The 27318-nt window shown below is 40.5% G+C and overlaps 1 protein-coding gene across 1 annotated transcript in view; it reads left to right on the plus strand.

The window, feature by feature from the left end:
* LOC133403856 (phospholipid-transporting ATPase ABCA1-like) overlaps positions 1 to 25738 on the plus strand; it is a 37967-nt gene extending 12229 nt beyond the window's left edge. The window contains exons 7-49 of the mRNA XM_061679213.1: positions 734 to 925; positions 2201 to 2290; positions 6971 to 7214; positions 7300 to 7439; positions 7515 to 7631; positions 8648 to 8842; positions 9675 to 9883; positions 9995 to 10171; positions 10249 to 10471; positions 10644 to 10865; positions 10959 to 11163; positions 11277 to 11390; positions 11504 to 11678; positions 11770 to 11901; positions 12034 to 12173; positions 12297 to 12434; positions 12887 to 13116; positions 13201 to 13273; positions 13387 to 13589; positions 13713 to 13764; positions 13862 to 13966; positions 14086 to 14234; positions 14555 to 14679; positions 14859 to 14957; positions 15097 to 15286; positions 15366 to 15460; positions 15583 to 15615; positions 15697 to 15802; positions 15963 to 16037; positions 16139 to 16308; positions 16401 to 16578; positions 16880 to 16995; positions 17101 to 17245; positions 17369 to 17492; positions 17604 to 17733; positions 17861 to 18044; positions 18201 to 18307; positions 18433 to 18574; positions 19556 to 19690; positions 19769 to 19872; positions 19976 to 20068; positions 20632 to 20875; positions 21835 to 25738. Of these exons, the coding sequence (XP_061535197.1) occupies positions 734 to 925; positions 2201 to 2290; positions 6971 to 7214; positions 7300 to 7439; positions 7515 to 7631; positions 8648 to 8842; positions 9675 to 9883; positions 9995 to 10171; positions 10249 to 10471; positions 10644 to 10865; positions 10959 to 11163; positions 11277 to 11390; positions 11504 to 11678; positions 11770 to 11901; positions 12034 to 12173; positions 12297 to 12434; positions 12887 to 13116; positions 13201 to 13273; positions 13387 to 13589; positions 13713 to 13764; positions 13862 to 13966; positions 14086 to 14234; positions 14555 to 14679; positions 14859 to 14957; positions 15097 to 15286; positions 15366 to 15460; positions 15583 to 15615; positions 15697 to 15802; positions 15963 to 16037; positions 16139 to 16308; positions 16401 to 16578; positions 16880 to 16995; positions 17101 to 17245; positions 17369 to 17492; positions 17604 to 17733; positions 17861 to 18044; positions 18201 to 18307; positions 18433 to 18574; positions 19556 to 19690; positions 19769 to 19872; positions 19976 to 20068; positions 20632 to 20875; positions 21835 to 21978 (6264 nt within the window). The 3' untranslated portion in view covers positions 21979 to 25738. The remainder of the gene's footprint in view (positions 1 to 733; positions 926 to 2200; positions 2291 to 6970; positions 7215 to 7299; positions 7440 to 7514; positions 7632 to 8647; positions 8843 to 9674; positions 9884 to 9994; positions 10172 to 10248; positions 10472 to 10643; positions 10866 to 10958; positions 11164 to 11276; positions 11391 to 11503; positions 11679 to 11769; positions 11902 to 12033; positions 12174 to 12296; positions 12435 to 12886; positions 13117 to 13200; positions 13274 to 13386; positions 13590 to 13712; positions 13765 to 13861; positions 13967 to 14085; positions 14235 to 14554; positions 14680 to 14858; positions 14958 to 15096; positions 15287 to 15365; positions 15461 to 15582; positions 15616 to 15696; positions 15803 to 15962; positions 16038 to 16138; positions 16309 to 16400; positions 16579 to 16879; positions 16996 to 17100; positions 17246 to 17368; positions 17493 to 17603; positions 17734 to 17860; positions 18045 to 18200; positions 18308 to 18432; positions 18575 to 19555; positions 19691 to 19768; positions 19873 to 19975; positions 20069 to 20631; positions 20876 to 21834) is intronic.
* Positions 25739 to 27318: the final 1580 nt, after the last annotated feature.

Here is a 27318-nt window from a genome sequence, read left to right on the forward strand (position 1 = left end):
TATGCTGCCATTCATGGATGCCCCTGCTTATTTCAGCAAGACGATGCCAAACCACATTCTGGACGTGTTACAACAACGTGGCTTCGTAGTAAAAGAGTTCAGGTGCAAGACTGGCCTGCCTGCAGTTCAGACCTGTCTCCCATTGAAAATGTGTGGTGCATTATGAAGCGTAAAATACGACAACGGAGACCCCGGACTGTTGTACACCTGAAGCTGTACATCAAGCAAGAATGGGAAAGAATTCCACCTACAAAGCTTCAACAATTAGTGTCCTCAGTTCCCAAATGTTTATTGAATGTTGTTAAAAGAAAAGATCATGTAATACAGTGGTAAAAAGGACCCTGTCCCAGCTTTTTTGGAACGTGTTGCAGCCATTCTAAGTTAATGATTATTTGCTAAAAACAATAGTTTATCAGTTTGAACATTAAATATCTTGTCTTTGTAGTTTATTCAATTAAATATAGGTCAAACATGATTTGCAAATAATTGTATTCTGTTTTTATTTGTTTAACACAATGTCCCAACTTCATCGGAATTGGGGTTGTAACTACATCTCTGTAAAATGAAAAATACTGCATGTCTAGGTATTGGCAAGTGTTGTTAAGACCCTTAGTTAGATATAGTGTATTAGTTGATTGGTCGTGGAAAGAAAATACAATTAAATTTTGAAAAATAATTGAAAAATGTAATAAAATACTGAGTCATTTTCTCCCGTTCACCTTCCTCTGTCCAGGTTCTGACGAAAGGATTTGGCTTTCATCTCAGAGACCTGTGCAATATAACCCCTCTGGAGGAGTTTGTGCATATTGCTGATCGCAATGTTTCCCGTCTGACGCAAGAAATCATCTGCAAGTCCTCCAGGGACTGGCTGAACAAGGCCCAGAGTCATTTCCTCTCCAACTTGGATTTCCTCAAGCCAATTCGGGTAAGTGTTTTTTATTTCAAGCCAAATCTGTTCTATCTATCAAACAGTCTAAACTTGCACTAAAGTTTGCTGTTAGACCCCATATCTTCTGTCTTCCACAATTATTTGGGTTTTCTGGCTTCAACACATCTGCTCCCTTTCCTGGCCAGTGTCACCTCTCCCCTACATGTTTTCCCAATAAAGCTGCCCCCTTCCCCTCCATACCCATGACAGCAAAGTGAGTCACGCGGGCGTTGGATGATCAGAGGTGAACAAAACATTGTGTACTGCTGAAAGAGGGTTCTGATGTTTTGCGACAAAATCTTACGAAGTAACAGAGACTGTGAATGTTCTCAAACAACAGGGACAAGATGAAAGTTCAGGAATCCTGGAAATCATTTGCTTGAAACGCATTACTTTTGATGAGAGTTTTACAAGATTTTGATGGATAGAATAGAATAGAAAGTCTTCATTGTCATTCCATGATACAAGAAATAAAATTATAATGAGACCAAATTATACAGTGCATCTTAAAAAGAATGGTCTTCTCTTGTAGAAGTCCAACAACATCATTGTGAAAGTATCTTAGACATTTTAAGCATTCCTCTCCTCCTCCAAATTTGTTTCACAACACCTGTGCTTAATTTTGTGAGACATTTTAGCAACTGACTGCTGAGTGTGACATGCAAGAACAGACACGCTTGCAGCAGTATGACCGGCGGGAACGTGCGAGGCCAAAGCCACATTGACCTGTTGTTCTTTCACAGGTTCCCTCTCTCCTTCCCCTTTTTATAAAAAAAAAAAACAACAACAACTTTTTCCTCCCAAACAATGTAAATGGTTTCTCCCTGTTATTTCACAAAAGAAAAGGTGGAGATCTACAATCAGTTGAATTAATTAAAGAACTACTGACATAAACTTGGTTTAATATTAGAGGGGACAACTTTGACTATGACGTACTATATATATATATATATATATTTTTTTTTTTTTTTTTTTTTAAATGACCCTCCCAACTTTGATTTTAAAAACAAATTATAAAAAATATAATATTTTAAAACATAATAAATAAGTGTATCACCCCCCCCCCCCCCCGCATGAAAATGTATTTGCAATATGTCAATCACCTGCCAAAGACATGATGCAGACTTGTAGAAAAAAAAATAATAATAATGATAATTAAAAAAAAAAAAGACAAACTGCATACAAAAATACAAATATTGTTTTAAATCCTCGTGTTATCTTTTTTGTAAACTTCAACTAAGCATATTGTCTTTATTTATGTTCTCTTTACAGAAGGATGTAAAGTCGGATCCCAAAGTTGTTCAGGAAGTCTCTGCTGCCACGGACTACCTTCTGGAGAGCCTGGGAGAGCTGGCCGTGGAGGTACTTGAACTACACTTGTAGGAAATGCATACATACAACAGCATTGACACGTGAGAAGTATTTGTTTACAAAAGGTCAGTCTTTGATAGCGTGCGCTCTCACAGTGACTGACTTTCAGGAATCAGCAGTCGTGACCGTTAGGTTAGGGCTCACGTCATGCTTGCGCGCACGCCAACTATTCACAAATCTGTAACCTTCTCACATCACAATTGTGATCTGCTTCTGCTATAATATATATATGCGTCCAGACTTGGTTTACACTTTGAGAATGTATTTCTAAACATTAAGCTACCCTATTTTAATAAGGTAAAACTTTAATCCCCAGTCATCACATTCTAGAGGAACATTAACACAAAAGGTAAAGAAAACAAATTTACATTGGCCCATTTTTATAATACTCGAAAAACCTCCTCTTCGGCCTCAGCTCTGCTTCGCTGACAAAGCACCGTGGTACAGCTGTGCGTTTGTTTTTCCTGTCTAATCAGCAGTAAGAACAACAAACTGTTTTTCTTCTCACACTGAGCATTTCAACCTTCAGCATTTATTTTTTTTATCCTTATGCCTCCACATTCCTCTTTGCTTGACATTGAGGTGAATTAAATTGAGGGGCAAACTGTTGATGTAAGGTGAAGGTTCAAAAGAACTTAAAAACACATTCTTGCATAACTTTCATCCAGTTTGGCCATTTTGAGGGGGTTCAGAAAGTAAGTTGAAACAGAAATGAAAGAGCATTTGTGTGTTGTAAGAGGGTTTGAAGCTGATTATGTGGGTAAGGGTTAGCTGATTGGCACGCAAGACTTGTGTAATGGAGCAATGCCCTTATGGAACCTTTTCTTTATTTTGCACCTGATGCTTATCAAGCCCAAAAGAAGTATGACCACACCAAAAATATTGATAAAATGTCTTTTCATGAATGAAACTTCTTTCTCTTATCACCAAACCATGTCGAACATAAAATATTTGTGACATAGAGCATTCATATGTAAACATGATTCTGAATACTGAATACTCCTCACTGAAGCATTCTCAGAATATTTAGTTTATCAAGAGGAAATAACTTGGATATAGTTAGAGGACCATTGGAATGGAATAAAATGATATGCGCCATAAAATTCCTCTCCATAGTCTACACTCCAGTGCACATGAAGACAAAAAAAAACATTCACACTTATGGACAATTTAGTCTTCACTTAACATTACATTCATGTTTTTGGAATCGGGGAGGAAGCCAAAGTACCCGGGGGAAAGCCATCCAAGCAGTCTTGACATTTGAACCCAGAATCTCACAACTGTGAAGCAAAATTGTGAACCACTCACACACATACTTCCACATCGAAAACATTCAAAGAGGTGCCAAAAGTTCCTATATTCTCTAAGAAAAGGTATAGATATTGAAAAAAGAGAGACACTGGTAAAAGTACTGATTCAACTTCTGTTTTTAAGTAAAGTTTTTTTGGTTGTTTGTTTTTTTAAGTACAGCTTCAGTACAAATTATTTTTTTACTGTCAGTTATATACGGAACCTGTTTTGGTAACTTAATTAGTATTTTTACACCCCTTTTTATCATTTCATGTTCATTGAACGTTGTGTGGGCCAGCTATGAACCGGTTTCTGGTTCATAGCTGGCCCGCTTGTTGTTTTGCCGCTTTCACGGCAGCATATTTGCAACAGCCCCGTTTTTGTTGAGCCGAGAATTTCGGTGTTATTGGACCGTCTCCGATGGTACGGCTGTGAGGAATGGCGTCAACGTGGGGCTGAGTGCGTCCCGAAGGAGATGTGAAATGGGATGAGAGTCTGCGCGTGAGCAAAGTGAAGCGACTCAATGGGAATGGAGAATTGAAACAATCTTTCTGTATGTGTTACTTGCCAAAGGTCAGTCGGCTTTTATAAAACTATAGTGGCTTGTTTACTTTCAAACTCAGCTTGTAGCAAACGTGACGCTGTGATCACATCATCTATGAATGTAGATGCCAGTTTTTGCCTTGGTGCCTGTCACAGCTCTGATGATTCCCTGTTCAATCACATCCTGCAGGTAGGAGAATCTGCCCCAGATGTACCGCAAGTCCTCAAAAGGGTCTGCCCTCAAACTGGTCAAAGGAGGCTTCAGTCTTTTTACTCCTCTCTCCTTTACTAACAGCTAAGATTCAATCAACGAGCAACAAGAGGGACTAAAACACTGCACCTCCTATATGTGAAGGAGATGGATTCATTTTATACTATTGAACCATACGCTCCTTTTTTAAATTGATGATTATGTGTACCTATTGTATAATTGAGCCTTATAGGTAAGATGACAAAATTTCTTTCAACATTTGTTGCAGTATTTGGTTATTTCTTAATGTGCTGGGTAATTGGAAATAGCAGTTACTGTGATTCTGACTTGATGAAAATGAACTTGGGTAACCTCAGACAGACTGCTCAGAGGAGGTTACTGTGGGACATAACGGGCTGCTGAGCTGTGTGTGCGTGTGACTCGCCTGGTCAGTCATGCTGACATGGCCATGGTTCCTCTGGGAAAATGACATTTATTCAGTCTTATAAAATGTCTGTCTAAATTACTGCCTATGGAGACCATTCCACATATTAGCCGAGTAATCTACTGGGTCTCTGTGTGGCATAGATGACACACTCGATGGCCTGCATTCACAATCTACTCAACACAGACGCCTACACAAACACACAGATATGCATCCGAGAAAACATATTGCGTTGGTGTTTTGATGTGGCTGAAAATAAAGACCAAAAGTAACTACATTCGGAACAAACTGCTTGTGTGTTTCACATATGTGAACATACGATACACTTTTTACATTTTTTATTTATTTTTTGGTGATAAATGCTGCTCATGTTGAATGTGCTGTGTACAAACATAACCAAGACGGAAAAATAAGTACATGCAGTGAATTAAATGATTGTAATCAGCATAAGCGATTTTGAAAATGGATGGATGTATTTTGAATAATGCAGACAAGAAAGAGGGAAAGTTTTTTTTTTTCCTGAAACCACCTTGCATGTCAGAACAGTGTTTGTGTGTACATGTGTGTGCGTGCGTGCATACTAAATGGCATTTGTCAGTATAATAGCAGAGTACTTGTGGAGCCTGCAGACGTTTGCCTATTATGAGAATGACCGATAGTAACCTCTTTGTTCTCACGCCTCCTGCGTGCGTCTTCCCTCTTTGTTCATTCCTATGTCCTACTTCTCCGATGGTTTGCTTTTTTTCCCCTTGTATATTTGCTCTTGTTTTTTTTCTGGTAGCTCTAACCTGTTTCGTTTCCACAGAGCGAAAGTTTTATATCATGAACTCAGGTGACCTCTAATTCACACTTGCAGACACAAAAGCTTCACCCTCTTTCCCCATCTTCCTTTGTTACGCAAAAAAAACGACACCCCCATCCCTTCATTCCTTCCCTATCACGAGTTGACTTAATGCAGAACTTGTGGCGACTCGTTTCTCAACTTGTAACAACTCCAATGTGTGTCTAGTTACCTCGTAAAATACTACCCAAAGGATATTAAGACGAATGTGACATTTGTATGTGAGTTGGTGTGTCATTTATTTTCAATGTTTTCAACAAAGTATAGAACAGCAAAATCACAATAAATAGGAAGCATGGCATAACAAAAAACAACAGCGGCAACAAAACAAAACCCACCAATAGTAAAGCATGTTAATGTACAGCTGATACATTAAATCATATCCACTTATATGCTTCTATGAGTGCAATTATACCTGGCAAGTCAACAGGTATTATTATTAACATTAACAGTGTGAGCAGACACAAGCCGTTCAAGCATTATCAATAGTATGCAAGTGTCGCACTAACCTACTCATGTTATCAGGGCTCACACACACTACAGAACAGCAGATAAGACTGGAGAATGATCACCGTCTGTCTGACTCCAAAGTGTTTCCACCCCACAGAGTGCCTGTCTGGAATACCGTTCATGGTACTGTCAGTTACCATCAGTAACTTCCAACCTGGGACTGACAGACGCTCAGTCATACCAGCCTGTGTTGTGACACTTGATAGTGTGCACATGTGGTTACTGACATGTGATTTTCATGGTGTTGCCGCGGCTGAGACGTGAGAAAGCACAAAGCTGATTTTCAGGCAGACCTTTGGTGACTTTGTTTTCTTCTCGAAAGGTGATTTGACACAGTGAACATGAGATTCTGTTGATAGGAAAGTATGCCTTTTAATTTGGATGATCAAATATTTACACTTTTGCTCTGTGCCTGCAGGGTCATTTTGACACCATTGAACAGTCGATTATTTTGCTGTTAATACAAAGGGGACTATAGTTTATCATCTTTCATCATCTTGTTCCCTAAAAGATATTATACTTTATGTTCATATATTTCCCCAGTGACCTTTTCTTGAGTTGAATATTTGTGCACATATTACAATATACACCGTACGAGTGTGTGTAGCCTCTTTGTATTGTCTAACTCATCAACATTTGTACACTATATGAAGAGAGGTTTTTGCGCTCGTGACCATTGCGCAAGGAGTTGATCCCTGACCTAAAGGAGGGCTTAATGGCTCAAAGTCTCTGGTCTAGTTCTTCCCAAAGGTGTTAAATGGGGTCAAGGTCAGGGCTCATAAGTTCTTTCACACCAAACTCATCCAAGCATGCGGCTTGTTGTTTATGCTAACATCGTGTCTCTCCTTCTAGCTTGCCAGCATGAAGAGTTGGAAAGATCTGCGAAAGGAGATCCTTTATCTCACTGCCAATGCCACGGGCTCTCCGAATCAGATGTACCAGGCTGTGTCACGTATTGTCTGTGGCCACCCTGAAGGAGGCGGCCTCAAAATCAAGTCTCTTAATTGGTATGAGGATAACAACTACAAAGCACTGTTTGGAAACCATGCCAACGGCAGCGACAGCGAGCCCCTCTCTACCTATGACAACACATCCAGTAAGTGTTGAAGGTTGCTCTTATTAAAAAGCTCTTTGAGATGAGGGTCATTCGTTGTAAATGCTTTTGTTGCTTGTTTGTCAAGCTCCTTATTGCAACACCATGATGCGGAGACTGGAGTCGAGCCCCATTTCCAGGATGATCTGGAGAGCGCTGAAACCTCTGCTGGTGGGAAAGATCCTGTACACCCCAGATACTCCGGCCACACAGAGGATAATCCACGAGGTAAAAGAGACACTTACCTTGGTTGAAATTCATCCTTACCGAATGGTGGCTAATGTGTGGGATTGTCCGTTCCAGGTAAACAAGACCTTCCAGGAGCTCGGCCTGTTGAGGGACCTTGGTGGGATGTGGGACGAGATGAAGCCCAAAGTGTGGAACTTCATGGAGAACAGTGAAGAAATGGACTTGGTCAGGGTGAGTGGGTTCCACTGACAGAACACACATTCAGCATATATTATTCCTCTTCACTTGTGATAGTGATCAGTGTCATTAGGTACTTGCATGAACTCAATATCAAAAACCCCTGCAGGCATCATTCTCCATCCTGCTTTGCTATGAACTCATTATGCGACTGTACTATATAAACAACACCCCCCACCCCTCCTACCAAGTTTATTCTCGGGCTGTGTGGTGAAAAGAAGGTAGAGAAACGGAACACGAGTCTGGTTTGCTTTCTGGGTCAATATGAGAGACAAACATCAGAGACTGCACAGAGATCTAATTTCTCAACCGATTTCAGACTTTGTTTTCTCACTAATCATTCCCAAAGCATAGCCATTGCAAATCTAGTACACTAACTAGTCAACTTGATTTGCAATGACCCTTACATAGGATTAAAGGTAGATTAATGGGTAAAGAAATGTAGATGGTCAATATCTATATATATCAATATATCAGAAATTACAATGTCTTTAGAAGCTTTTTTTAATTGAAAATCTTTCAGATGGCATACTGAGACAAAATGGTTGGTCTTGGCTTCAAGATTACACCTTCAGCAACGCCACCTAGGGCTCAACATTTAAACGACATTTTGAAAAAAAAAAAAAAAAAACTTAAAAAAGTGAACAAAAAGATTTCTTCATTCCAATTATGGATTTTAAATGTATATTAGAGTTAGATTATAAAATGGGTAAACCTTATATGAACTAATTTAAACAGTTTTATTATGGCTTATGATAATGTGTAATTATATAATTATATTCGATAGTTATATAGATTGGTAGTAGTCTTCTATTTATATTTTAATAATAACAGATTTTCAAGTGAATTATATGGTCTCAAGCCTATGTAGAATGCAAAATGGTCAAAAGTCAGCTGTAAGGCATGTTGTTGTTTAACTTCCAAATGGAATGAAGGTTGACAAAAAGACATTTTAGAATTTCTTTTAGTCAGTCTATGTTTGAAACAATCTATATTCTGGTTTTCTGCAGACGCTGCTCCAAAATAACGCCAGTGCCACTTTCTTGACCACCCAACTCAGTGGGACTGAGTGGCAAGTGTCCGATGTGTCGCACTTCCTTTCCAAATCTTCAGCTGAGCCAAGAGCAGCAGGATCAGCATACACCTGGAGGGATGTCTTCAATGAAACTGACCAGGCCATACAGACCATCACCCGCTTCATGGAGGTCAGTATGATTTAAAACATGCATGTAAAAATGACCGTGCAGAGTGGGTCACTGTCTCAGTCTATGCTCAGTGGGTCAGCATGCCAAGCCTTATCTTAAGATCCACCACATAATGTTCTCGACAAACATGAAACAGTGTTCTTTCCCAGCTGAAAGGGCCTTGTGCGTTTCTTATTTATCTTCGTCAGGGGTGAAATTATTCCTGTAGTTCAGCGGTTAATGTGAGTTTATAGCCGTGTGACTCTTCCTCTCAGTAGTAGCGCTCAGATTACAGCACATATAGTAAAATCATGATGAGCGTTTGTTCTCCTTAGATTCATGATACAGCTATCTGTCGAATGGGCAGCGTGGACAAATCCACATCTTTTCCACGTCTGGGAAATGGCATTGAATCATTATGGATCTGTATCTGAAAAGCCTAACACAATGTCAAGCACAACTGTAAACAATATTCCGACCTACTGACCCACTAGGTGGGATCCACCTCGTAAGGAGCTCAAATAATGGATGCTTGCGGTCTTTCCTAACAAAAACTATGTCAAGGCCAAACAGTTTGTGGGAGGAAAAAATTAATAATGTTTGTCATGCCCGGAGTGGTCATGCCGCCTTTTCATCAGGTTTTGGACTCACTGGCCTCTCAAACACATGGACAAGTCTTGAGACTCCTAACTGATTTAAACTGACTTGCACCATGTGTGATTAGCACACATTTATGACCAGGTAGCATCACAATTATAATGTTATTCAGAAGTGGGTTCTTGTGGGTCTTATTTATTTCCTCAGAAAATACGGCTCACTTGCCATAACCTACCCTTCCCTCTTTCCCAATCAGTGTGTGAACCTGGACAAACTGGAGCCAGTAGCAAATGAAGAGCGCTTGGTCAACAAATCTATGGATCTCCTTGACAACCAGAAGTTCTGGGCAGGGATTGTCTTCCCTGACATCACCCATAGCAACAGCTCTGACTTGCCTCCCAACGTCAATTACAAAATCCGCATGGACATTGATAATGTTGAGAGGACCAACAAGATCAAAGATGGGTACGAGAGACCTGTCTTATCGTGTTTGGAGTGCTGCTTAACTATTCTTCAGTAACAAGTGCTCATGCTATTCACGATATAAAAGAGCTTATTGAATTTTGCCTTTTGCAGCTACTGGGACCCCGGTCCCAGGGCAGACCCTTTTGAGGACTTGCGGTACATCTGGGGCGGATTCTCCTACCTGCAGGATGTGATTGAACAGGGAATCATCAGAGCTATGACAGGCACCAAGGAAAAAACTGGCATCTACATTCAGCAGATGCCTTACCCCTGCTACGTAGACGACATGTACGTGTCGCCACAATGTAAAAACAATTATGCAGAAGTCTGATTTATTAAGTTTCGCTTCTCACTTCCTTCTTTAGTTTCTTGCGGGTGATGAGTCGATCAATGCCTCTTTTCATGACGTTGGCATGGATGTACTCGGTGGCCATCATCATCAAGGGAGTGGTCTACGAGAAGGAGGCCCGGCTGAAGGAGACCATGAGGATCATGGGACTGAACAACGGCATCTTGTGGCTCAGCTGGTTCATCAGCAGTTTGATTCCATTGCTGATCAGCGCCGGCTTATTGGTCATGTTGTTGAAGGTTAGGACAAACAAACGCGCACACCAAAAGAAATCGGGCTACATAAATAACTCGTATTTCTCATTTATGTTTTTCTGTATCATGAAACCCAAAATGTTCATATGTCTGCGTGTGTTTGTGTGTGTTCACAATGTTTTCATTATCTTCCATTTTTGTTCCTCCCTCCTGTCAGATCGGCAACCTGCTGCCTTACAGCGACTCAGGCGTGGTCTTTCTTTTCCTGAGCTCCTTCGGCGTGGTAACCATCATGCAGTGCTTCCTTATCAGCACATTGTTCTCTCGTGCCAACTTGGCAGCTGCCTGTGGTGGAATAATCTATTTCACCCTCTACCTGCCTTACGTGCTGTGTGTTGCCTGGCAAGACTACGTGGGATATGGAGCAAAACTTGTTGTGGTGTGTGGATAGTTTGATAATACTCCACCGCATCCTGTTTGTGATATTCTGTTCTCTGCGCATTAACTGTCATGTTTTCCATCCTCCTCTCAGAGCCTGCTGTCTCCTGTAGCTTTTGGATTTGGCTGTGAGTACTTGTCCCTGTTTGAGGAGCAAGGTGTGGGAATCCAGTGGTCCAACTTGCTGGCGAGCCCCCTGGAGGAGGACAGCTACAACCTGACCACCTCCATCTGTCTCATGCTCTTTGATGCTGTGCTCTATGGAGTAATGACATGGTACATAGAAGCTGTGTTCCCTGGTGGGTGTCCACATAATCGCTATTTGACTATTTCTTTGCAAATCTGCTGATGTAGTAAATCAGAAATGTGGTTGAGAACTTACTACAAGACAATTTAAATATTTCCATCTCAGGCCAATACGGAATCCCCAGGCCTTGGTATTTCCCTTTCACTAAGACATACTGGTGTGGCGAGAAACGGAACAAGAACATCTCGACTCCTCTGTCCAAGAAAGGCAACGCTGATGGTACAAATACATTTTCATGTCTTTTTTTATTTTTTTTTATTTTTTTTTTTTTAGGTCAGGTGACAAAACCATGTTTAAACCATGCTGATATGGTGTTTTAATTTTGCCTCCAGCTGTGTGCATAGAGGAGGAGCCAAGCCACATAGATCCAGGTGTTTACATTGAGAATCTGGTGAAAGTCTACAGTCACGGAAACAAGCTGGCAGTGGATGGTCTCTCCCTGAGATTCTATGAAGGGCAGATCACCTCCTTCCTGGGTCACAATGGAGCTGGCAAGACCACAACAATGTGAGGCAGCACTCGCATCCTGTGTGCATCGACAACAAATAATCCCATTTGCGGAGGCAATTGACTAACTGCTTTTTTTTTTTTTGGTCAGGTCAATCCTAACAGGATTGTTCCCGCCCACTTCAGGAACGGCCTACATCCTAGGCAAAGATATTCGCTCGGAGCTCAGTACCATCAGGCAGAATCTGGGTGTCTGCCCACAACACAATGTGCTTTTCAGCATGTACGTATTCACAAGACATTGCGGTCATGGGAAAGTATTTATTATATTGGCAATAATGCCAAGCATTTTGCTAGTTCTGGAAATTCTCTAACATTTTGGCACTGATTTGTGGTCTGGCTGATGTGAATGCAGGCTGACTGTGGAAGAGCACATCTGGTTCTATGCTCGCCTGAAGGGACTGCCAGAGGATATTGTGAAGGCCGAGATGGAACAAATTGTCAATGATGTCGGATTGCCTCATAAGCGACAGTCACGCAGCAACACACTTTCTGGTCAGTTCAGTTTTTTATCATTTCATGATCTTTTAGTCAGTAAACAAGAAATGTGTTTCATATGAATCAGCTTGCTGGTACGTGTATCTTAATGGTATTACGCTTATTTTTTTTTTAATTCAGGTGGGATGCAGCGGAAACTGTCAGTAGCCTTGGCTTTTGTTGGGGGCTCAAAGGTTGTGATCTTGGATGAACCCACTGCTGGTGTTGACCCCTATGCACGGAGGGGCATCTGGGACCTGCTTCTTAAATACCGACAAGGTAAAGGGAAAAAAATATTCATATGAGTGCTGACCTCCGCCAAGGCTTAAACATTTGTTACATAAAAGATTAACAAGGAAACTGCTACGATTTAGAATATAAGTAGCTAAAATGACATAAAAAGGCACAGACTTTCTTCTGGAACCAAATTAACAAATACAAGCATATATTTACTCACCAAATAATAACCTGCTCGAATGTGGTTTGACACAAGATAATCTAAAGATGTAAATTGGAGAGTCCATGTTGATTAATTTCCACCAAATGCGCAATCCATATGATCAATACATAGCACACAAATGAATGTAAACATGCTGATGAAAACACTATGGTACATATTAGAACTTTAAATGGGTTCGGGAGTAGTCATTAATACTAATACTTAAATGTCAGTTAGGCAAAAACGTCAATGTTGTTGTGACCATAAATCAAGATGGGTGTCCCTTTGTCAGGCCGCACCATCATCCTGTCCACCCATCACATGGATGAGGCTGACATCCTGGGTGACCGCATCGCCATCATCTCCCACGGCAAGCTATGCTGTGTCGGGTCCTCGCTCTTCCTGAAGACCCAACTGGGGACCGGCTACTACCTGACCTTGGTCAAGAGAGACTACGATCTGGCACTTCAGTCCTGCAGGAATTCTGCAAGCACTGTCTCTTACAGCAAGAAAGCTGAGAAGGTAGGAGGGCATGTGTTTGCCTCACTTGCAATGTTGTGATGATTCAGTCTTGCTTCACTTAACTCTGTATACACATTCACTTAGGAGGATAGTGTGTCTGAGAGCAGTTCTGATGCAGGCCTTGGCAGTGAACCAGAAAGTGAAACTACCACCATTGGTAAAAAAACAAACAAAACAAAAAACCCACCGTTGTTTTTGCAAATTAAAAATGAATTGATAGTGTTGGGAACTAAAGCCAACACCTCTCTTTCTCACTACCCTTGCCTTCAGATGTTTCCCTCATCTCCAACGTGATTTTCAAGCATGTCTCAGAGGCTCGCCTGGTGGAGGATCTCGGACACGAGCTCACCTATATCCTGCCCTATCAATCCGCTAAAGATGGAGCCTTTGTGGAGCTCTTCCACGAGCTTGATGACCGTCTCACCGACCTGGGAATATCAAGCTATGGAATATCAGACACCACCCTAGAGGAGGTAAGGAACTTAGTTGAGCCTTTCAGCCTGAATACTATTGTGAACAATCGAATGTGGAATGATTTGTCTTACTTGACCAGTGATGAACCTCAGCGAATAATTTACTCATATCTTCTTTTTTAGATTTTCTTGAAAGTTGCTGAGGACAGTGGAGTTGATTCTGTGGAACTTTCAGGTGAGTTCTATGATCAAATGAACATATTGAATAATACAATTTTTAACCGCAGTGGAACATTTTGTATATGAATCGATGCAATGGCTAATGTTTACAGATGGAGTGGTGCCTACGAGGACACGGCGCCGCCATGCATTTGGAGACCATCAGAGCTGCTTGAAGCCCTTCACCGAAGATGACTTTGATTTCAATGACTCTGAAGGTGACCCAGCAGTGCAAATTACAGCAAAACTATTTATCATGCATCTGTAAACGCATTACCAAAAAAAATTAATAACAAGGTTTGCCATGTTAGCTCATGTGTTTGGTGTGTGTTTAAAGAGTCCCGTGAGACTGACTGGCTCAGTGGCAGTGATGGCAAAGGCTCATACCAGGTCAAAGGCTGGAGTCTGAAGCGACAGCAGTTTGTGGCACTACTCTGGAAAAGATTCCTCTATGCTCGGCGTTCAAGGAAAGGCTTTTTTGCACAGGTATACTGAGGCTTTTTTTCATTAACACAGATTATGTGGACAAATGTAGTGGGATCATTAGACCTAGCTGGTCCCATAAATTTGAATGCACAGAATTGTCACAAATGTCTTGGCAAGAAGAAGAATTAAGATTTTAAGGGAACTAAAGTGTTGAGGCCATTCAGTGATTGTTTAGTTTAATGATTCAAATGTTATGTCAATGCTTTTGTCCACATTGTTATACAGAAGTGGCCACCATGCTCCCTTCTGTGACAATTAAGTACTTCATACTGGTTGTGTTTTAGTGTTTTTTAATTATTGCGCAATTTTATTTTTTCTAGATTGTCCTCCCAGCTGTGTTTGTGTGTATTGCACTGGTGTTCAGCTTAATTGTTCCTCCATTTGGAAAGTACCCCAGCCTGGCTCTGCATCCCAGCATGTATGGAGAGCAGTTTACCTTTGTCAGGTATTTGTTTTTTGTGATTTGCTGTCAAGTATACTTATTTGTCAATTATTTGTATAGGCAGTACTGTGTATTAAAATAACTGCTTGGCAACACATTTTGTCATCACGCAGATTCAAATGGAAAAATATCACAAGACACAAACACACATGAAATTCAACTAATGTTGCATGTCTTTGCAGTAATGACATACCCGAGGACCCTCATACCAACAAACTACTGGGAGCTTTAACAGACAAACCAGGATTGAGAACACGCTGCATGGAAGGAGATTCCATTTTGTGAGTCATAACTATAAGCAGAAAAATACATGTAATTTATCAATATAATATTCATTAGTAGTAACACTGAATTATCCCTCAGCCATTTTATTTGTATTTAGTAAATGAATGTGTGTGAATATGTCTCCTTATGGTGCAGGGACACTTCGTGTGCCTCCGTGGAGGATGAGTGGTGGTTTCCACAAGTAGCTCAAAGTGTGAAGGACATGTTCGACAACGGCAACTGGTCCATGGAGAATCCATCGCCTCTGTGCGAGTGCAGCTGTGAGGGGCGCAAAAGGATGCTGCCTGAATGTCCAGCTGGTGCAGGGGGCCTTCCACCTCCACAGGTTAGTGAAGCTAGATAATGTACAGGTTAGCTGCTTAAATACAAGTGTAAATTAACAGTTTTGTCTGCGTTGTTTTCAGATGAAGCTCAGCGACAAAGAGATTCTTCAGAATTTGACAGGGAGAAATGTATCAGATTATCTGGTGAAGACCTATGCTCAGATTATTGGCAAAAGGTGACGCTCGTTACACATTCAATTACCGCTCTCATATTATTTTGCTCTTAACTCACTTTTACGCGGTATATGAGAAAGTGGTCCTTGATAAACCTCTTTTTTCTCTCTCTCTCACCTCTCAGCCTGAAGAACAAGATTTGGGTCAACGAGTTTAGGTACATTAGCTGACATGTAATCCCTCTTGAGAGCAGGAATCTGGTCTGTCTCTTCGATTAAAATAAAGTATCTCTGCACAGATATGGTGGCTTCTCGCTTGGTGCCAGGGGGTCTCAGCTTCCAGCCCAGAGAGACGAGATCAATGAGGCAATTGCTCAAGTGCGCCGGCGCTTCCGTCTGGAAAGGGTACGAGATTTCTGATTTGGGAGTTTTATTTTTTTGAAAACAAATTGGGTTTAAAACACTGATTGGACACGTCACTCTACCAACAAAAAAAAAATATTAAGACAAACATTGTACCTCAATGTCACATGACTGACCTCTGTCTTCCTCACCCACCATTTAGGGAGCTGCAGCAGATCGGTTCTTCCGCAGTCTCTCCAACTTCATTCAAGGATTAGACACCAATAATAATGTCAAGGTTAGCGCATGCTGACATGTTCAGCGTGAAAAACAAGTAAAGAGCGTGACTGAAAATGTACAACTTGACAACAAATGCTATGATGTCCCACCTGTCCACAGATCTGGTTCAACAACAAGGGCTGGCACAGTATTGGCTCTTTTCTGAATGTGATGAACAATGGCATCCTTCGAGCAAGTCTGCCACCTGGAGAAGACCCCGCCAAATTTGGTATCGCTGCCTATAATCATCCCCTCAACCTCACCAAGGAGCAGCTGTCACAAGTTGCCCTGTAAGTAAACCAAAACAAAACACATAGTGTGAACATCCACCAAGAAAAAACTAATTCATTATTTACTTTTCGTTCTTCAACTATTTCCTCAGAATGACGACATCGGTGGATGTGCTGGTGTCCATCTGCGTGATATTCGCCATGTCCTTTGTACCTGCCAGCTTTGTTGTCTTCCTCATCCAAGAGAGGGTGAACAAAGCCAAACACTTGCAGTTTATCAGCGGAGTACAACCTTTCCTCTACTGGCTGGCCAACTTTGTTTGGGACATGGTACGACATTCCTTTCTAACTTCTTTGCGATATGAGGAATATTTGTAAATCATTTGCCCTTGGAAAGCAGCATTCCTTACTTGTTGCAGGTAAAAATGTGAGCCAGCATTAATTCTATGTTTTTAATATTCTAAAAATCCAAAGATTCCATTGGGGACCTAAAGAAAAGTAATACACGCCTTGCCCCTGGGCCCTTGTAACCCACTTTACACTGCTGGATGCCATCTCTATGATGCTCAAAACACCAGGATGATTGCAGCTTACTTGAGTGGTCTTTTATTTCTTTGTCCTCCTCTTACAGTGTAACTACATTGTCCCCGCCACATTGGTTATCATCATTTTCATCTGCTTCCAACAAGATGCTTACGTCTCCTCCACCAACCTGCCTGTGCTGGCCTTGCTGCTGCTGCTGTATGGGTAAGTTGGAGTATCTTTGTTTTAATGTTACATACATTTGAATAAGTTTATTGTTCATTTTTATAGATAAGCTGTTTGAAAGTGTCTTTTCTACTTGTTTTCCAGATGGTCGATCACACCTCTCATGTACCCAGCCTCATTCTTTTTTAAGATACCCAGCACAGCCTACGTGGTTCTGACCAGTGTGAACATACTGATTGGAATAAACGGCAGCGTGTCCACGTTTGTACTGGAGCTGTTTGGAGGCAATGTAATTATCACCTTCTGTCTCATTTGGATTCAGTTAAATAAATAGCAAGTCGTTTGTGTTTTGGTGTTGATGTCTTCGATAACAAATTATGATGATTGAGAGAGAGTCTTCGGATCATTTCAGGAGATTGGTGGGATCAATGACATCCTGAAGAACGTATTCCTCATCTTCCCTCACTTCTGTCTGGGGCGAGGATTGATCGACATGGTGAAGAATCAAGCAATGGCTGATGCTTTGGAGAGATTTGGTAGGCACAGCCGAGTGACCTGGCAGGAACAGGAAACTAGTCCATGGCACTTTTAATAAGAACTGCGAGAATATTCTTGTGGGTTTTAACAAGGTGGTTGTGGGTCTCTAGGGGAAAACCGTTTCCGTTCCCCTCTGGCCTGGGACATGGTGGGAAAGAACCTCTTTGCAATGGCCATCGAGGGAGTCATCTTCTTCAGCATCACCGTCCTTATCCAGTATCATTTCTTTATCAAGGCCAGGTGTGTGCAAGAAAAGAATTCCATTATAGACCCTCTCTTCGAGGACCTTTTGAACATTCAACAATTTGGGCCAAATTATTTTCTCTGTGAATCCTTAATGAGTGTGACCTCACCATTGTCTTGGCAGGTCATCATCCAGTCACCTGAAGCCAATTGGAGAAGAGGATGAAGATGTGGCCAGAGAACGACAGAGAATCCTCAGTGGAGCAGGACAAACGGACATTTTGGAGCTTCGTCAGCTCACTAAGATATATAAGCGGAAACAGAAGCCTGCCGTTGACCGGCTCTGTGTTGGCATTCCCCCAGGCGAGGTAGGAAAGAAATTTCTTTAATCTTTTCTGTTCTTGACTGTAGACACAGGCCTATCGACAAATCAGGCCGTAGAGCGCACCTCAGTACAGTTTGAAAGGTTAAACCATGATCTGGTTTACAGTGGCAATGAAATGGTGGTCTTCGTTATCTTTCAGTGTTTTGGTTTGCTGGGAGTCAATGGAGCAGGGAAAACTAGTACGTTCAAAATGCTGACAGGTGATTCAGTGGTTACCAGTGGAGAGGCCTACCTGGCAGGCAAGAGGTAGGACATACTTTAGAGTACTGTGCTGCATGAGGCTCTAATTTATGCAATCTCAATGGCATTACACTTTTTTGCTGGAAAGCAGTACTCATATGTTTCCTTGTTGTGCGTGCATCTCACTCCAGTGTAACGACAGAAATAGATGAGGTGCATCAGAACATGGGCTACTGTCCGCAGTTCGATGCCATCAATGACCTGCTGACGGGACGAGAGCATCTTGAGTTCTACGCCATTCTCAGAGGTGTTCCTGAGAAGGAAGTGTGTGAGGTCAGTAACACAAAACCAGCGGGACTTTTGGAGCGTGCTTGCCCCCCCTCCCCTCGAGACAAAATAACCTAGAAATGAATTACACTAGACATTTGTAATGGCTACAAACAACATGAGTGAATTCTTGTTCTGTATATTTCCTAAATATAAAGTAATACTGGTTATCATGCTTATTATATATGGGTCATTTACATATAATTTGATCAATAATGGTTTAAAAAAAAAAAAAAAAAAAGTTACTTTTTTTTTTTTTAATGCCGTCTTGGTTTTATATGGGTAAATGTCTCCGAAGCTGAAACAGACACCCTTAAAGTCCTATTTTCAAAACGTTACTGATGATTTATAATTTTAGGCATTCATAGCAATCCTTATTGACAGAGCAAATGGTGTTGAATCACTGAAATACACTTTTTGCAAAAAGAAACAACTCCATAATGGTTAAGACAAACAGCGTCATAAAAATTGTGAGTTGTACAATTTACATGTTGACCTTCGGATACAAGTGCATAAAGGAATACTAGCTACTCATTAAATCCTTTACACTGTTGTCTTTATACAATTGTATAACGATAAGGAAATGCAATAGTTCTGACACTTTCACAAATTCATACATTTTCATTCATATATCAGAAATAACAGTTTTATTCTGTCTTGCTATTGTGTGAATACAAAATGGCCGGCTCATCCTGGCACTTCAGTTTACACAGCCCTCTGGTGTATTGTAACAACATCATGAGGCTCTCTCCAGTGGCATTAACGGTAACTTTTTGATGGATAACTACTGCCAATAATTTAATTACTCATCAGTAAAATTAATTGACTTTCAACAGGAAAGTCAGTGGGCCATTTCTTTACCGTTATTGATCAAACTATATGAAAATGACTTGTATCAGAAATTGCTCCATCACTTGCTCAATGTATTTTTGTTGGTGCATTAATAGTTTACTGGACACATGGTTGATGTTTCGTTCTCTCCACTAGGTTGCAGAATGGGGCATTCGCAAGTTGGGTTTGGTCAAGTATGTTGACAAATCAGCAGGTAGCTACAGTGGAGGCAACATGAGAAAACTGTCCACTGCCATTGCTCTCATAGCAGGACCACCTGTTGTTTTCCTGGTAAGAAAACAACGAGTTGACCTCAATGTTCCTAAGTGAATTGCGTTCATATCATTTAAATATTACTTTATTTAACAGGATGAACCTACAACAGGCATGGACCCGAAAGCACGGCGTGCCCTGTGGAACGCCATACTGAGCATCATCAAAGAGGGACGATCTGTTGTCCTGACCTCACACAGGTTAGACTTTTAAAAACTAAGATCAAATCTGAAGACACAGGATGAGTAATTGATGGATTTGCCCAAACATACATAATGTGATCTGCTGGGATTCTTTTAACAGCATGGAGGAGTGTGAAGCACTTTGCACCAGGATGGCCATTATGGTCAATGGCAGGTTCCGCTGTCTGGGGAGTGTACAGCACCTGAAGAACAGGTAGGAATCATTGCACCAAATCTCACTGGCAAAGCTCCCTTCATGGTCAAAACTAAATGCTAACATAGATAAAGTACACAAACGGAAGTGATGATTGGGTGACATGAAATGTTATTACCTTGGGCAAGGTTATGTTTTCATGTGGCAAAAGTAGAGTGCAACTTCATGCTATCACACAAACGTACAGTACAGTACGATGAAAAGGTATTCAGTCAAGGATGCCGCTATTACATTTTGTTGAATTGACCTGTTGAAGCTGTCTGGACTGCCAAACCTCATCAGATTTTGATATGCTCACTGATTCAAATTGAAATGAATCGCTCACTTCTTTTAACTGGTAAGATCCTAAATTGGGACTGCAACATTTTGTATTGTTAGGTAACAAATGTGTAACCTTGGGAGAGATCTGCACACTTTGAGTACTCTTGTTACCATGTTCTAATATGCCGTTTGTTCCCTCATCAGTGATATGGGTTGAGGAAGTTAATGCTGCAGAATTGTATTGACTGTAATATCTTAAATGCTGATGTGACAATTAAACACGTCTTCATCTTTCTCCTCAGGTTCGGAGATGGTTACACCATCATCCTGAGGGTGGCCGGACCGGATCCAGACCTCAGGCCGGTGATGGATTTCATCGAGCGGGAACTTCCCGGCAGTACACTGAAGGAGAAGCACCGCAACATGCTTCAGTACCAGCTACCCTCCTCCCTCACCTCCCTCGCACGCATCTTCTCCCTGCTGGCCACCAACAAGGAGGCACTCAGGATAGAGGACTACTCTGTCTCTCAGACCACACTAGACCAAGTAACCCTCTTTTAAGTCTTCCTTTATGATGTACATATCCAATTCTATTTTTCAGTTTTTGAATTATATTTATCTATTTTTTGCACAGAGAACATATGCACATTTTTATTAATTGTTGCACTTTCATAGAGAGGACTCAAAAACCGCTTCAAGTAGTCATACATATATAAAATACAGAAGCAGAACATTTTATATTTTACAGTTAATACCAGAAAAAGAAAAATCAATCAAATCAAAAACAATATAATATAATCTTCCTGGAATGTGTGCCTAAACAAATGTGTTGCTTTTTAAAATTGTCCACTAAAGAGGCAGCTCCGAGCACAAAATGAAGCGCCTTCTTTCATTTGGAGACTGTGGGGCAGATTGCAAGGCTTCTGACACATCATATTATTATATTCATTATTTCTATACACGGGCATATTCAGATGTCAATTTATTTGGATCTAGTAATTATTGTAACGTTTAATGCATAGGTGTTAAACTCAAGGCCCGGGGGCCAGATGCGGACTGCCACATCATTTTTATGTGGCCCGCGAAAGCAAATCATGCTTGTCAACTTCTGTGATTTTTTTTTAAAATCTTTACCCAAATTCCAAATTGTCATAATAATAAAACATAATGTTGAGAGATTGCATTTTTCTGTTACCAAACCCTTCTTCTACACTAACTTAAACAATACTTGAACAAACTGTTATCCTTGTCTTCTGATTTCAAGTTAGTTCTAGTTATCCCTCAATTTGTTGTGTAATAGTAATATGTTTTGGTGATGATTAAACTTTTGTATGGTTTCACTGTTCTAATGGCCCTCTGAGGGAAATCATAACTACGATGCAGCCTGAGACAAAAATGAGTTTGACACCCCTGCTTTAATGCATTGAAATGTTTTGCATTTTAAATGTTTATTTTTTTATTTAGGCACAGATGATCTAATCTTTCTTCCTCTTTCCCCCATTAAGGTGTTTGTAAATTTTGCCAAGGACCAAAGTGACGAGGACCACTTGAAAGACATCCACCTGAGCAAACGAGACGCGGTGGTCATGGACATTTCCCAGCGCAACTCTTTCCTCATGGACAACAAGACCAGGGAGAGCTGTGTCTGATTCCTCCATGCCACCAGTGGATGTCGCTGCACGTCACTCGTGACTTCCACCACAGATAATCTGTACCACACAATCTGAAGCGGGAGACACGCTATGTTCACTTTATTTTGTTCTCATTTGTGGTCTTTTTTTAAATTTTAATTGTCTCAGTGGACCTGCTGTTAAGCGCACAGCCTCTGACGATATGACGAGGCAGAGACTGCAGGTTTGTGAAACACTGAATTCAATGCAAATCAATGCAAGAAATCTATATATTTAAAACAAGAGCATACTTGAGTGGGGGTTGGAGACTGGTGCTTCTCCTTCACAATGGACACTTGAAGTGGGGTTGTCATGCTTTGTTTGACTGAAAAAGTAGCCGTGCTACTCTCTCAGAGGATGTCTAATTGAAAGCCCATTCCAAAAAGTAGCAAGCTACTTTGGAAAGCAAAAGAAGAATGTTCCAATAATTCACTGCCAACTGCAAAAGGAGTTAAAGGACTTCAAAAAAAAAAAACGTATTCAGGGTCAAATCTCTTCGTTACCGGGAGCAGTTTTATAATACAGAATGTGGGTCAAACAGTCCAACACACTTCAAGGGAGGAACACGAAATTTTGTGACACTTTTTTCAAATTTAATTAGATAAGTCGTAACTTTGTTGTACTTTCCTTTGAATAACAGTTGATGGATAACGTTGTATTTTTTATTTTTTGTTCCTCATGTCATGACTTAGTTCATCACAGTGCCTATTGTATATGGTGAAGGGGGAGGTCATGTGAGCACTCCATTAACAGCAGCAGCATCTACATTGGCTGGAAAGGGATGCATGTGTAGGGATGGATAAGACCATTTGACAAAGCACAAAAAAGAGCGGAAGAAAAAGAAAAAAGAGCCCTACCTTGTTAAAAACAAAAAAAAGATGTTTCTTGATGTTGATACAAAATGCTACAATGTTATCTTTTTACTAGCCCTCGCCATCTTGGACTTCCTTAAGTGAAAGCTGAAGGTGGATGAACAATATGGACTATGAGATGTTGAAGAGGAATATTGCATGCTTTCCTTCGCTTGGACATACGCTCGTGGAGTATCAGCACTATATTGTGGGTGTGGCGAAGCTTGCAGACTGCTTCGTTGTTGGATCTTTGGAACATCTTGCACACGAGGGTACGGAATCCAAATGAGGAACCTGATTAGTGCAATGGGAAAAGGTCAAAAAGTAGGACTCATACATGCTAGGTGACAGTTGTTCTTCCTCTGCTTTCCTTGTGATGGAACTAAAGACGGTCAATGTTATGTACAGTAGAATTGGTGTGACGGTCACACAAAAATAAGTAACAGTTTTGTGCCAAATTAAGTTTAATGTATCAACCAGTAGAATGTTGATGAGGCAACTGTTTTGTAAAATATAAAGCTGTGCTTTCACGTCACTTCATTTTCCATTAGGTCAATTCAAGCAAATTATCGTACAAAATATTTTACTCTATAGTGAAAAGTTGCCAAACTCAAATATTAACTGTGCTGCCATGACTGGACACAATCAGGGACCACTGCAATAGAATTAGTGTTCTGACCAAATACATACAATTAGAACCATGATTGAAATTGAAAACTGGTGCTCAATATTAAGTAACATTTTAGAAAGGGTTTCTGAACAGCTCTGGAATCGTTAAAAAGCTGTTGTGGACCCCCAGTATAGCTTAAAGACATTGACCAGAACACCAAAAGAGAAATGCACTGCATAAGCACATCAAAACCTAATTTTGAAAGGTGATCTTAGAAAGGAGTGCTTGACAGAAAAAGGCAACTTGTGATCAGTGAAATCGAGAGAGAGTGATGTGGTGATTTTTTTTTAATTTGTTTTTCCTGTTTTGCTCAATATTACTATTTGTTTACATTTTTTTCAAGTATTAAACAACTGTTTGAGTCTGTTACCCATTGTGTGCAGTAACTCTTAAAATAAAGTTCATACATTGTGGAAAAAAAAAAAGACCTTTTTTGGAGGGTGAGTGGTGGAGGGCTGGGGGATTACAACGTAAATTGTGTAGGATGAATTTGTGGCATTTGACTTGGATTTGTATTTTCATCAAAGTAGCATGCCATATTCATATGGCTTTGTTGTACAAAATATTCTATTCATGCCATTTTTTAAAATATCCTTTATTGGGAAAGATGTAGTAATTACAAATAATAATTCCAGACTGTTAATTCTAAACTAAACCTAATATACACAACATTGAATGTGTTATTCCCTTGTAAGTCTTTTACTTAAAACTGTAAATTTCACGTTAGTCTTTTGATAGGAGTGATTACAATTTATAATGTGTACAGTCAAAACCTCCAATAGGACTCTAAACAGCATCAATTCAAGCTCCAGTGAGAGGGAGACTTGTTTGGTACACGGTCCCATCACAGCTGGGCCTGATGAGTGCACATTTGGCAAAAGCATCAATTTGGCTGTGCTGAATGTGTGCCCTTCCCAAAACAAAATATTCATCATAAATGACCTGGTCATTGACAGTAAACTAGACATTATATTACTAACAGAGACATGGTTTGGCATTGATGCACCAATTGTTCTCACCGAGGCCAGCCCACCAAATTGTAGATTTGTATTCTTTACAAGTTGGGTTAGGATGGGAGAGGCAGTACTGCATCACTCCAGGAAACACTTCACCCAAATGAGAGAATTTTTTTTGTGTTTTGTTTTGTTTTTTTCCACCTATACATCATTTGATTACCATACCTTTGTTTTTAGCAGCCCTTGTTTATTACTGTGTGTATTTTAACATCGCCGGTGTTAATACTCGGAAGGCTCCGGTGATTAAACATTACCGGTCGTCTGAAGTGGGTAAACATTTTATTGAGATTTTACAGAGCACTCCTGCTGACGTTCTTCCTGCTCCCTGCGATTTTACTGTTGATAATTTTAACACAAAACTAAAGTCAACATTGGACTCAGTCGCTCCCCTTTTATCAAAAATAATACAACTAAAACGCACGCTATCGTGGATAGTGGATAACTAAATCAAAAAATTTAAATGTAATTGCATGCAGGGTCGCCTAGGGCGCCGTCCGCTGGAGGGGCGCACTGCCAGCGCCCTCCTCCTCGGGAAAAAAATATTTTAATAAAATCATCAAATAATTTGTGACGTCGACTGGCGCCCCCTTTACATTTCTGTCTTGAAAACAACAAATAAAATGGCAAAATAAACTAAAGTAGCTATGTTTGTCACTTGTCAAGCCACGTCACATGACGTGGGGGGGCAACTCAAGTCAGCGAACGAGCGATCAGTCAGAACAGGACAGATGATTTCATTTACAATTTTGTTTTCCATCATGAAAAGGACGGCTGAGCCCTCGGGCGCACAGTTCCGCAAAAGAAGAAAAGCGGAGGAGTAAAAGTCAAAATGTAAAGGTGACGTTATGTCAACATATTTTTAAAATATCGTTTCGTGTAAAGAACATGTTATAGCTAGCTAGCTTGAAATAAAGTAAGCATTAGCTTAGCATGCTGTTGTTACCGCGGCTTATGCTGTAATTAAGTGACCAATTTGAACAAATAATTACTTGGGCATGTATAACGATTACTCTCTTTTTATTAGTAATGCATAATCACAGCTAGACAATAATAATCTTATGTAGAATAAATTAGAAGGGTTAGAAGGAAGCAAAAGCTGAATTATTTAATGTTAAACTAAAAAGTTAAAACAACAGTGATCTCATTTGCTGTGGAGAAAATTGAAAAAAAAAAAAAGAATAAATGTAAGGCTGGAACATGACGTTATAGAAATTACAAATTTGTGTAATATCTCTCGTAATTTTCTCGTATTTTTGTAGCTATTTCTCAAAATCCTAAATATAATTAAAATGCAGATAACAATTGCACCTCATTGCGAGAGACAAATTTAAGGAATGAAACTTCTTGAGGAACTGTCAAACTACTCAATGCAAAATTAAAATGAGACAAAAAGGAAAATGTTTTTGTCATTGAGTAAAATCCGGATGAAATCTTCATTTGCTGAATCATCGCTCTTTCAAGTGGGGAAGCAGTGCATATTTGCAATAACTTGACAACTAACCTTTAACAAAAACATAGAGAACATAGATTCAAATGGCAATTAATATGATTCCAAATGATAATAGCAAATACTCCCTCCTCTGGCTGATTGGTATTCTGCTCGCTCTCTGTTGGGGTAGGGTCAAATTTATTGACGTCACCCCAGAGAACTCTGCAAATGTCAAAATGACCAAGACTGTCCAGAACACGGGGAAGAAGAAGAAAAAAAGGGGGGAATGGGAGAATGACAAGTCAGGTTGTTGCAACTTTTAGTTTGTCCCATTGGCTGTCGTAACAGCCATTACTCGCATGATTTGTTTGGCAGTAACGATAGAGGAATCAGATGAAGTAAATGTTCTATTTTAAATTGTATGGCATGCTATCTTATGAATTAAAGGCAATGTTAAAAACTATTGGTAGTTGACTTTTTTCAAAGCTTATTTAAATCATTGATGGAGGGGGGGTGGGGCGGGGCGTATAAAATCTTGACTCGGGCCGGCCCTGATTGCATGGGTGCAGAAAGGTGGAGAAAAAATAAGTTGACAGTTCACTATGAAATACTCACTGAGTAACTCAAAACTTGCAAGAATTTCCCATTTTTCAAAACTCATGGCAGATAACAAAACAACCCTAAATTCCTTTTCCTCGACCTTTGAACTAATACCCGTTCCATAAAAGCTCCCAAGACACCACGTGAGGACATTTGCGAGGAATTTGCATGCCACTTCAACAGAATTGATGGTATCAGATCCAGTCTTTTATCTTGGAATGTGATTTTTAACTCAACTGTAGCGTCATTTTGATCTAAGGAAACACTGGAGGCCGGCACGATTTAGCACATCTGGTTCAAATCCTGCCACTTGTCGCATCCTTGCTCTTACTCAGGGCTCTAGTTCAGTGGCTTCATATTCCATTGAATTTAGAATTTTAGTGGGTGAGTGCGGGTGGGATGATGCGGCGTTAAGGGGCATTTTTACGAAGGGACTTTCGGAACAGCTCAAAGACAAGCTTGCAGTCTGGGACGAACCCTCCTCGCTAGAAAAATTAATTTCATTATCAATTAGATTAGACAACTGCCTACGGGAAAGAACAAGCGAGATAAAGGGAGCGTGCTATGCGGGCATAGCGGCGCTAACTATTCCGCGGCATCCTGAACTCCAGGCCGCTTCCGCATCATCCCCTACTGCTTTAGAAGAACCAATGCAACTCGGCAAAACCAAATTAGAGCGTCAGGAACGTCAGCCCCGTGTTAATCAACGGTTATGTATTTATTGTGCACAGCCAGGTAATTTCCTCGCCACCT

The sequence above is a fragment of the Phycodurus eques genome, chromosome 6 (genome assembly GCF_024500275.1).
Source record: "Phycodurus eques isolate BA_2022a chromosome 6, UOR_Pequ_1.1, whole genome shotgun sequence".
Taxonomy (NCBI): Eukaryota; Metazoa; Chordata; class Actinopteri; order Syngnathiformes; family Syngnathidae; genus Phycodurus; species Phycodurus eques.